This window comes from Entelurus aequoreus, linkage group LG20, assembly GCF_033978785.1.
Source record: "Entelurus aequoreus isolate RoL-2023_Sb linkage group LG20, RoL_Eaeq_v1.1, whole genome shotgun sequence".
NCBI lineage: Eukaryota > Metazoa > Chordata > Actinopteri > Syngnathiformes > Syngnathidae > Entelurus > Entelurus aequoreus.
The window spans coordinates 34,939,918-34,952,419 of record NC_084750.1 but is presented as its reverse complement, the minus strand read 5'-3'; the positions used below and the strand labels follow the sequence as shown (position 1 = coordinate 34,952,419).

General features: G+C 38.8%; 1 protein-coding gene across 2 annotated transcripts in view; it reads right to left on the bottom strand.

Annotated features, from left to right (window-relative positions):
- Positions 1-321: 321 nt before the first annotated feature.
- The window catches only part of cdcp1b (CUB domain containing protein 1b), a 64,529-nt gene continuing 52,348 nt past the window's right edge, over positions 322-12,502 (bottom strand). For both annotated transcript variants that reach the window (XM_062030017.1, XM_062030015.1), the window contains 3 exons: positions 7,925-8,281; positions 7,765-7,846; positions 322-1,127 (listed from right to left, as the gene is read on the bottom strand). In XM_062030017.1, coding sequence (XP_061886001.1) covers positions 635-1,127; positions 7,765-7,846; positions 7,925-8,281 — 932 coding nt within the window. In that variant the 3' untranslated portion in view covers positions 322-634. The remainder of the gene's footprint in view (positions 1,128-7,764; positions 7,847-7,924; positions 8,282-12,502) is intronic.

Here is a 12,502-nt window from a genome sequence, read left to right as displayed (position 1 = left end):
ATAATTGAAGTGTTTAAATGACTAGTCTGTTCAACTTGAATGTCACAAAATGTCATAAAAATAAAAAGGCAATGTTTTTTTTTCTTTAAATGTACTTGTTTTCCATTTTTTAAGTAACAGTCCTGGCACTGTTTTAAAAGTACAGATTTGATGTTAAAATGTAAAAAATACTAATGATAAAATGAATAATAGCACACCAAAAATGGTAATTTATAAATTTTTCCACACGACAGCGATTCCTCACCTTCCGCCCTGTTGTTCGACATCAAGTTCCTGCGGTGGAAATACTTTTCACCATCCAACATGGAAAAAAGCTCAGTGTATCATCCAATGAGGCGTGCAGCTTTTTTCCTCACATTTATTGCATTAAAAAAATGTCATCACAGACTCACAACATAAAAACACTGCACAATTGTTCCAGTTCCCCGCTCCAAATCCAAACCACATCAGCAGGGATTACATAACAGATAAAAAAAACAAAGTGAACCCTAAAAAAATAAGTTTATAGCTCCTCTTCTGGAAGCTTTTCAAAGTTCTCTCAAAACGGAGGAGTCAAGTTAAGAAAAACGTTTCTACTCAGATTCCCTGAGTGAGGCCGAAGCACAGAAGTTCCCATGAGAGTGACGGGAATCATCTACAAGTACTCTTCTTCTGGTTCTGGTTCCATGTCAGCACCAGAGAGTCGAATGACGTTTAAGTCCCCCGTGTTTCTGAACGTGTGCAGTTCGTTGTCCACCATACGGCGGTCGTGGAAGCCCAGGCTGTCCTGGCGGTCGATGGGAGTGCGTGGACGAGACGGGATGAAGGTCTCGGCGGGGTCCAGGAACGTGTTGAACTGGTCCATCTCGGGCTCCTGCTCGGGTTCTTGGATGACGGGCAGCTCGGAGGGGCCCGTGAAGGTGTGGTAGGAGTCCACCTGCATGCCTTTGAAGTGGTCCTCCATGCGGTCTGCGTAGCTGGTGTCGCCCAGGAGGTGACCGTATGTCAGGGTCTCGTCAATGGAGGCGTACACGTGGGAGTCGTTGTCGGACCGGGCCTTGCTGAACTGCCTTTCACGTGCTTTAAAGATGTTCCCTCCGCCCAAGTAGATGGACGACTCCTTCATCATGCGCTCTTTTTTCTTTTTCCTTTTCAGAAAGAAGAAACAAATTGAATTACCATATTTTCCGGACCATAGGGCGCACCGGATTATACGGCCCACTGCCGATGAGCGGGTCTAGTCAGGTCTATTTTCATACAAAAGGCGCACCAAATTATAGTCTATAGCAGGGCTGGGCAATTAATTTTTACCGGGGGCCTCATAAGCAACCCGAGCACTGCTGGAGGGCCACACCGACAATATTTCAATTAAATTTTGCTCAATATTATTTTTGATATACCGTAAGATAAATAATAATAATAATAATTAATAATAATAATAATAATTTCATTTAACCTAACTTAACTTTATACAAAAGCAGATTGCTTTTGATGGTTTTATTTTTAACACTGTCTTACACAACACTTCCTGATGTATAATACAATGCAAAAATGTCCATTTCTGCACAGGGTTAATTTCTGTCACTTTATCCTGCATTATGCAACATTTTTCCCCGTCAGATTTGGACAACCATCTGTTGTTAAAAATCGTTTTTAATCATATTTATTTCATATTGTTTTTTATATTGGTTTTATATGTAATTATTTTTTGTTTTTATTCGGTCATTGGTGGAGCAAAGGATAATATTTGAATATTGTTTTTAATATTGTTGTGCAGCACTTTGTAAACATTTTCTTGTTTAAATGTGCTATATAAATAAAGTGGATTGGATTGGATTGTCACACCTGCCAGCTTGTCCCATTTCAGTCCTAACATGTCCAAACACGCATTTACCTATGTGAACAAGTCATTACCTGTGGTTGTCTCTTTAATTGACTGCATGGCTGCCAGCTCCTTCGTGATTTGAAAGTCCGTAGTTATCCCACGTAAGAAGATGAGCAGCTGGGCGGTGTCACGTACATCGCAGCTCTCATCCAAAGCCAGCGAAAAACAGTCAAAGTCTCCGGGCATACAGCGCAACAGAGTCCAATATGCACTCCTTAATAAACTCTCCTTCAGAAATCGCCTTACTTTTTCTGGCGATTTTGTGAGAAATGACGAAACTTGTCCTGACAGCTGCATCTCTGGGGGTGTGAAATTTGGCAAAAAGTCCTTGTTGGGTTTGCAGTTTTACCATTAACGCATCAGACTCCCTTGCGCGCTTCTTCATCAGACAGATTCCGGTATTTTTCCTCGTGCTTCGTCGTGTAGTGGCGATTCAAATTATATTCTTTAAACACAGAAAGCTGTGTACCACAAATTAAACACACGGCTTTACCTTTAATTTCTGTAAAGAAATACTTGGCAGTCCATGTCTTGTTGAAAACACGGCATTTGTCATCAACTTTTCTCTTTTTAGCGTCTCATCACTTGTCGCTGTGCACCTTCACTCACAGGTTACACACGGACATACGCCCATAAATAACACTTTTGACAATAAAAGCAGCACAGTTGTATTGCGCGCACGACACAGATGTTTTTAAACTTTATTTTGTAATTTGTGATTGCCGCTGTTCACATTCACTCACAATCACACACGCGCATACGTCCACACGGAAGTAATACAAATAACGCTTTTCAAAACAAAAGCAGCACCGCTGTGTTGCACACTCGACATAGATACTTTTTAAAATGTATTTTGTAATTTATGATTGGCCTCACGCGGGCCGGACAGGGACGCACAAAGGGCCGGATGTGGCCCGCAGAATGCACAGGTCTGGTCTATAGTGTTTATGTAGTATTTGTATAGTATTCATTAGAGATGTCCGATAATGGCTTTTTTGCCGATATCTGATATTCCGATATTGTCCAACTCTTAATTACCGATTCCGATATCAACCGATACCGATATATACAGTCGTGGAATTAACATATTATTATGCCTAAATTTGTTGTGATGCCCCGCTGGATGCATTAAACAATGTAACAAGGTTTTCCAAAATAAATCAACTCAAGTTATGGAAAAAAATGCCAACATGGCACTGCCATATTTATTATTGAAGTCACAAAGTGCATTATTTTTTTTAACATGCCTCAAAACAGCAACTTGGAATTTGGGACATGCTCTCCCTGAAAGAGCATGAGACTGTTGAGGTGGGCGGGGGGTGTATATTGTAGCGTCCCGGAAGAGTTAGTGCTGCAAGGGCTTCTGGGTATTTGTTCTGTTGTGTTTATGTTGTGTTACGGTGCGGATGTTCTCCCGAAATGTGTTTGTCATTCTTGTTTGGTGTGGGTTCACAGTGTGGCGCATATTTGTAACAGTGTTAAAGTTGTTTATACGGCCACCCTCAGTGTGACCTGTATGGCTGTTGACCAAGTAGGCTTTGCATTCACTTGTGTGTGTGTGAAAAGCTGTAAATATTATGTGATTGGGCCGGCACGCAAATGCAGTGCCTTTAAGGCACGACCCCAATATTTTTGTCTGGGTGGAAATCGGGAGAAATTCGGGAGAATGGTTGCCCCGGGAGATTTTCGGGAGAGGCACTGAAATTCGGGAGTCTCCCGGGAAAATCGGAAGGGTTGGCATGTACGGCTGGGAGATGCAACTACTCTGTACTTCTCCCTACGTCCGTGTACCACTCCGTACAGAGGCGTTTTAAAAAGTCATACATTTTACTTTTTGACACCGATACCGATAATTTCCGATATTACATTTTTTAAAGCATTTATCGGCCGATAATATCGGCAGTCCGATCTTATCGGACATCTCTAGTATTTATGTATGATGTCTATATTGCGTGGGTTCCCTCCGGGTACTCCGGCTTCCTCCCACCTCCAAAGACATGCACCTGGGGATAGGTTAATTGGCAACAATAAATTGGCCCTAGTGTGTGAATGTTGTCTGTTTATCTGTGTTGGCCCTGCGATGAGGTGGCGACTTGTCTAGGGTGTACCCTGCCTTCCGCCCGATTGTAGCTGAGATAGGCTCCAGCACCCCCCACGACCCAAAAATGGACAAGCGGTAGAAAATGGATGGATGGATGGATTTTCAATGGAACATATACAATTTTGGTGTTGTTTACTTGAGTCATATTGCAGTCAACACGTATCTCTTGTGTGTGACTGCCATCATATTGCGGTCCACACGTATCTCTTATGTGTGACTGCCATCTACTGGTCACACTTATCATTTCACCATGTACCAAATAAAATAGCTTCGATGTCGGTAAGCCCAACCAAAATTATTCTAAAATTACAAGGCGCACTGTTGAGTTTTGAGAAAATAAAATGATTTTAAGTGTGCCTTATAGTCCGAAAAATACGGTAACACTGCTTAATCACTAGGGGTGCACAAAAAAATGATTCACAGCCATATCGCGATTCTTATTCACCCCGATTCTAATTCTGTTAATCATTTTCAAAGGTCGATTAAAAAAGTTAAAAGGATCATTCTTTAAAGAGACAATTTTAGGCCATCACCATGCAACTAACCTGTAACCTGTTTTGATAAAGTTTCATTATAATTATTATACCAAATAATACATCGTGAGAATCAGTTTGAATCAAGAATCGTGTTGAACAGTGAATCGATTCTGAATCGAATAGTCACTCCAGGAATCGCAATCGGATCGAATCATTAGGTGCTCAAAGATTCCCACCCCTACTAATCTACACTTTTGTTTTGAGTTGCTTTACGGTCTGGGTTGTTTTACGGTCTGGGTTGCTTTACGGTCAGCAGTGCAACGATGAGCAAGAAGACTCCGACTGGTGTGCTTGTGGGCAAAATTGGTTTGAAAACACACCCCGGCTGGACTTAAGATAAAACCAAGGTAAATTGAAGGGATACATTCTCCTGTCATCGAAGCCCAACTTTAAAATACCATCCAGAACACTTTTTTGAGGCAACCACTAGCAAGAACGCTACTGGTACACCGACAACAAGCGGTGTATGACAAACAACGCAGACTGAGGATTTGTCAACTGTGATTAAGCACCATTAATCAACGTTTTAAAAAGTGTGATTAATCTGATTGAACAATTAGAGGGGCTGTTTGCAACCTTTACACAGCTGCCTAGAGGGCGCTAACCTTCCAATGTGTTGAAAGCTCATGGATGTATTTTGGCATGGGTGAACATTTTTTAAAATTGTCCCCTGCAGTTTTAACTGTCCAACAATAATGTAACGCTACTAAATGGAGATAAGTCAAACACTTGTGCCCGGTGGAAAACCTCTGGTTAGACTGAAACATGTCCTTTTAGACCTCCCACAAGCTCATTGATTGGCTTCTGCGAGATAAGGGCGAGTTGCGATCATTCACAGGAGCGAGAGATAGTTGTGACAGAAAAGGTTTAAAAACGGTTCATGTTAAACTGCTTGTTAAACACTGCTTTTGTAATATTACGAGTGTAGTTTACAGTAAATTATATAGAACCAGGAAGAGAGCAGGTTACAGGTGTGGATTGAGTTTTTTGTTTTTAACTCTACGCACCGCCCCCGACACAAGACACAGAGAAGCAAAAATAAACAAACCAAATAGTCAGAATAATTGTATCTAAGTTATCACAAAACTTTGTGTTTCAATGAGTTCCCGGCGAGCAGATAAAAACTATCTTTGATCCTACCAAGAAGAAGGCTTGTAAAACTCCACTGTGTCGGATGGGAAGCAACATGAAGGTGTTCTGTTTCTTTCATGTATTGTAATCCACAGAAAGATTTTGTCTTGACCCAAGAACTACAAAGCATAGAGAAAGCAGGATCTGCCCAAGTTCCAGGCACATCTTCTTTGAACTGTTTTTTGACCTCTTCTATGAACTGTTTGTAACCAAAGGCGATGGCTGTTTACGACCCCCGTGCTTTAGTAACAGCTGTTGCCATGTAATCAGGGAAAGCCCAAATAAAAGAGGAGGCGTACAATCTTTCGTCAGAGCGTGGTGAGACTGTACAAAGAGTACAGTCCAGATGTCTCTCCTCAATTGAGCCAAATTTAATTCTGTCTGTTTAATTCCTTGCATCTTGTCTTGTTTAATAGATGTCATCAGTGTTTGAACCTGACACAAGTCGCCTTGCCAGACACACTTGTCACAGATATATTTACAATGGCGCAGTTTTCATGTCACAATGTGGTGGTCTAGTGATCAGAGACCACAAAAGCGTAATCAAGTGGGTTTGATTACCATTTACATAAAAAAAGGAGCAGATAGCCCACAGTAGTCTCCTTTATTGTTAATTTTGTTATTCCGTATTCTTAATCCAAAACATGCATCAAATCCCTTCAAAGAACACCTCCCGTTCTCAAGCCAATTGGGCTGCCTCCCATTTCTAAAATCCATATTTCGTCCCTGTGCCCTCTTTTGGCTTTGAGCACATATGACCCACTTAACACGTGCATTATTTATGTTTGTTGTCAGATAAGGATAGCGATTTGGCAGATTGTAGCTGCTAACGTTATTTTATGGACCCCAACGACCGCGTTATGTCAAACTTTGAGTCTAATTAAGATCATAATTTAAGGTTCCACTGTAACTAAGTCAATGCAGCTTTTGATATTCATCCTCTAACAATAAATATACAATACTAGCCACAATTAAAGGAATGTTTATACATTGCGAAATACAATGTATGTGTTGCTCTGTATTTTGCGGTGCGTATGAGCTGACATTGTTTCTTATGGAAAAAAATTACCTCAAACTTTTCTATTTACGAACTCAATTCATATTATGAGTCTTAAATGTGACCACTAACAGAAACGTTTCTATTTCTGCTTCAAATATGTAGTGAACGCAGTGGCGGGCCGTGCGTTTCCCACCTAGGCTTTCAGTGATCTCCAATGCTGGAGAAACACTATAGAGGAACACATTTACACCCGACTGGGCATTGAATTGATTGATTGATTGAGACTTTTATTAGTAGATTGCACAGTACAGTACATATACCGTACAATTGACCACTAAATGGTAACACCCGAATAAGTTTTTCAACTTGTTTAGGTCGGGGTCCACGTTAATCAATTCATGAAGCACATCAACAGTATACAAAACAGGTTATTTTCTGGCGCATTTAAATATCTATTAAAACGCATCAGCAATTAAAACATATACCGTAAATTTATCTGCTTCCGGTCAATAAAGTTTGATTCAAAGTACACACTTCTCAAAGATATATTAACTGTCCTGACCACATGATGGCGACAAATACACACGTAACAATGTTAATTAAATGACAAGAATGACACACTTTAACAACAAGAGTTTGTCAACAACTTGTGATCTGATTGGCTATCGCAACTGTCTCTCAACTCGATGTAATCTCAAATTCATCCGCTAACGGTCCCGATGAGTATCCAATCACAGGACGCGTAAATTTCACTTTCAACGTGAGGCCATCGAGAAGGCCTTACTTACTGACAACAACTCGTGATCTGATTGGCTATCGCAACTGTCTCTCAACTCTATGTCCCCGTTCACTTACATTGTTGATTCTGAAGGCCCTGGGCAGATTTGGTACAGAATGGCAACATAAGCTATCTTAATTCTGATTGGATACAAAATAAAACTAAAACAACAGCACTGGAACGAGCAAAATATGACATTAAGAGAATATGAATACTTTTAGATATTTAGGGAAAGTAAATAAAAAAAATGTTTTATCTTTAATTATGATCATGATTTCTGGTTATGTTAAGGCCAGCAGAGAAGGCCTTGATGGCCCTGACGGCACACCACTGAGTGAAGGTAGGAGTACTCACCTTACAAAGAAGCAGACTACAGCCAACACGATGAGCATAAGAAGAAGAGCTCCTGCTATCCCTAGTAGGATGCCTAAAAGATCTGGGAAGTAATAGAAAGCAGTTTTTTAGTCTTCAGATATTTTAGGGTTATGTTAGGCAAACATTTTTGTTTTCTTACTGGTCTTTTTCTCTAGAACAATTTGGGTGACAGCACCAAAGTTCCCATCCTCCGGTATACAGTTGGACATGTTGACATAGAAGCTGCGTGGCACCAGCAGCTTGTCGTCCGTCTTCTCATCCTCCCTGCGGCTCAGCATCTCCTCCTCGGAGTCCAGCATCTTCACCTTGATGCAGGTGTGTCTGTCGGCGCATTTGGGCTGGCTGACGTTGACGAACTGGGTGTGCGCCTGGTAGCCGCTCGGCAAAGCGACGACCCAGGACACCGTGGACGCAGGCCTCATGCCGTTGGGCCAATTGGGGGTGGCCAGCAGGGTGGGAGACGACACCTGCGGGCTGACCTGATAAATTATGGTCTCTGGAAAACAGGAAAGGCATTGTGAGTGCAACAGTGCTCTCCTGTGGAAGATAAGTGAATGTCCTGCAAAATCATTTGATAACACAAATACTTGCACACGCATATCAAGAGACATAATGGGCAAAAAAAGTAATATTTTCCTTGTGTGTCTGCCTCATCCCTGTGGGGATTCAAGCAGAATGTCAAATATGAAGAACATGTCTTTACTTGTTGAGTAGAGACTTAAGGTTGCTAAACTATTGGCAGTTGAACAGCAATCATTGATCACTTCATTTACTTCCTTACTTGCACTCTTCTCAGAAGAAGAATGTTGTGGTTGTGCTAAGGAATTTTGCACATATATTTAAACATTTTAATTGTGGAATACACTTTTTACACAAACTGTAAGATAACAATAACATAATAAGAAATTAAAAAGCAAAATATTTCAGTTCAGTTTGTAATGCATCACATACAATGTAATGCATTATATATTTCCAGTTGTTTCATTACAGCACGTCCGAAAAGGAGTAGAAAGAAGCTGAGCTTATTTAATCCTACCCCTTTTCATACCATAGCAATTATATCCTATTTCCTTGTTCTCTGTAACAGAACTGTGAATAAATAAATAATATATACCATAGTAAGTAAACAAATATTAAATCCATAAATAATCTTTATCTCTAAAGGAAAAAAAAAAGTGTTCAAGATGTTCATCATAATTATTGTTTTGTGTACTTTGTGAACACTTGTAGTTTGAACAGTCTTTTAAACTGAATCATATTGGTGCTGTTTGATTTCTTTGGTTAATCCATTCCATAATTTAATTCCACATACTGATATGCTAAAGGTTTTAAGTGTTGTACAAGCATACTCATGTTTTAAATTAGATTTTCCTCTAAAGTTGTATTTCTCGTCTTTTCTTGAGAAGAATTGTTGTAAATTCTTGGGTAGCAGGTTAGTTTGCTTTGTACATAATTTTAGCTGTTTGCAAATGCACCAAATCGTTGAATTTCAATATTTGTGATTAAATAAAGGGTTTGTATGTTCTCTATATCCAACATTATGCATTATTCTAATTGATCTTTTTTGTAACACCGTTAGTGAATGAAGCGCACATTTGTAGTTGTTTCCTCATATTTCTACACAATAACTCAGATATGGTAACACTAGTGAGCAGAAGAGAATATGAAGTGATTTTTGGTCTAGAACATGTTTTGCTTTATTCTTTATTGACGTGTTTCTTGCTACTTTATGTTGTATATTTTTTTACACTATATTAGCATGCTAACTAATATGTTTGGTATAAATATAAAATCATTATACTTATATTTAAAGGGGAACTGCACTTTTTTTTTTGGAATTATGCTTATCGTTCACAATCGTTATGAGAGACATGAAGACGGATGTCTCTTTTAAAAATGCATTCTAACTCGTAAATAAACGTTAATAAAAGTCAGTTTACAACAGAACAAATGGGAGGTCCTCTATTCTGCCCATAGAACCCAATGAATAATTATCCCAAAACCACCAACAATACATCATTTACATTTTGTGAATAGAATATTAACCAAGTATTAGTGATATTGTTATCATAAGCGCTAACGCCAACAAACTATAGCGGCGCCGTGATCTCAAGCTTGTGTGCCAATGTTTACATCATCGAATGGTAAGCTGCTTCCTCACGTTTTGCTTGTGGGAGTTTATTGTAGATCAATAAATCATGCCTCTCACCTGGATAGTAGAAGGATGAGGATGTATTCAGACAAGTTGGTGCACTTTGACAGCTAATTTAGACCTGGATATGGTAAGAATGACAAGAAAAGATGCTTGGTTCCACCCCCCTTTTCTTTGCGAGGATTATGAGTCATTCTTCATCTAAAAGGGAATATATGAACGTCCTAGCAGTTGGCATCCTAATGACAGCATACATTGTACAGTAAGTGATGTTTTATTATGTTTGTTGGCTCTCATAAAATCTGCAGTGAGTAATAATTAGTGATGTTACATTTTTTTTTCTAAATTAATGCTCCGCGTATGCGTAAAATGACCAAAATACGTAAATATTAAACATGCCCATTACTACATTACATATATACTTACATCATGTATATAAAACCTTAATGGAGGTGTTTGGATGTTTTTTTAAGAGCATTTATAGGCAGAATAGAGGACTGGTAACTCTGGTTACCACTGGTTAGCGGACTAACTAATGCTGATGCGTCATCCATTTTGCTGCTACCTGATCTTAGCGCTGCTTTTGATACAGTCGATCATAACATTTTATTACAAAGTATCAAAACAAATATTGGTATGATAGATTTAGCCTTTACAACAGTTTTATTGACCAATTATTATTATTTTTTACATCTTTAATACGATTAACATTTAAACTTTAGTTGCCATTATTATTTATTCCCATAGAAATATTTCAACTATGTAAAATGTGTATATTAGTTCAAAAGTACACATAACCAACGTTGGTCTCAGTCCGTCATGGCAGTAGCTCACTAAGAGGTTTCTATGAGTTGGGCAGTTTTTTGTTCGCATTATGTGTGTACAGTATGCATATCAACTGAGTGATCCGCTTTGCTAAACATGAGTATGATGTCCTTGAACAGTCAAAACGACTTGTAGATAACCAAAATTTCGCAAATTTTCTTTATGTATTATTCTTTTGCTCCAGAAAATGAATCTCACAGTCATTTTCCATATTATCAATACATTTTTGGGTAATCATTAGGTAACTAACAGTAACTGCCTCCTTTCTATCACCGGACTCGATATGCCGCTCTATCTTGGTGGGACGTCGTCTACATACGTAAAGCTTATTTCCTTATAGACCGTGTGGATAAAGGAATGTAAAACTATCATTTAAATCACTTAATTGCATGTTTTTGTCGCCCCGGTCCATGATTACTTCAAAACTGATATTGTTGACATTATGAGTAAAAAATAAATATAAATATGATCGACACCATAGCGCCGGTGTTTCCTTATCTTCAGTGTCTGGGTATTTTCTTAAGCTAAATGTGACATTTAATACTTGTTATTCTTTTTGTTTTGTTTGTTTAAACCTTGCATGCCCCTGAGGGTTCCCACCCTTGTAAAACTGCTAAAATGTTCATTTATCTTGAAGTCCAAGTATGTATCAATGTTCTTTCAGCATTTTCTCAAGCAAAATTTACGCAACTCAAGGTACAATTCCAGCAATGAAACATCAGTAGAAGAGGACGCAAAATAGAATATTAGCGGCTCTCTGCTTTGTTAACGCCTATGTCCTGTGCCTGAGCTGCTGCAAGCGTTGAGCGCATCTACACTTTCGTGTTTACGATGTGAATACTATCAAGCTCCATAATGTCTGCTCCAAGCCAAAGACAAGTTGCAAAGTCCTAGTGACACGACCGCAGCAGAAAAAAACATTGTACAATACGTAAACTACAGAAAATTTTCTCAGGAGGTTCTGACTCAGTCTTTCTCCTGTTTAGGGTACTTTGGCAATTTCTTCAAATGTTGCGCAAAAATAACAATTCGGGATGAAGATGCTACCAAAAGATATACCGCTGTACGCAGTATGAAATTGTCTCCATCTTCTTTCTGTAGGTGAAACCAAAAGGCTAAAAGTGGGTGTTTAAAAAGGTGCTGAAACTCACCAGAAAACCAGTCTAACATCACTACTGTGTCAATTTTGGGGGAACGATACCTATTGACATTGTTTAACACTGCACTGTTGGATCGAGGAACTCTACAAAATCATTATCCCGCAAATCCAGTTGCCTTACAAGGTTAGCCAGTCCGTCCAGGATTTTGCAGGCTTTTTTGTGTGACTGTTGTGGCCTGAAATGCCTGAATTTGCGGCAACTTTTTTAGAAAGTTGCAAAAATAATTGTGATGTTTTGAGACTTTTTTTTTTTTTTAAAACATTTATTAACTTGTGATTTTACAAATTTGTTATCAATGCTTTAAGTTTTTGTTGTAACCCTAACATAAAAAAGTACAGGATTTTAACAAAAGTTGTAAAACAAATACTGTATTGTTGTTTTACCCGTTTTATACCAAATAGGCTTAAAAGTACACTAGACGGCAGTAAAACCACATACTTAGAGCTCATTGTCAAATTACTCTACTGTTTTAATTCATTATAACTAATAATAGTAACTAGAAAATGCAATTTTTAAGAAATTACATGTGAATGCTGAAAAGCCTATGGCAAACTGAAATGCTAACATTTCAAACCCTAAA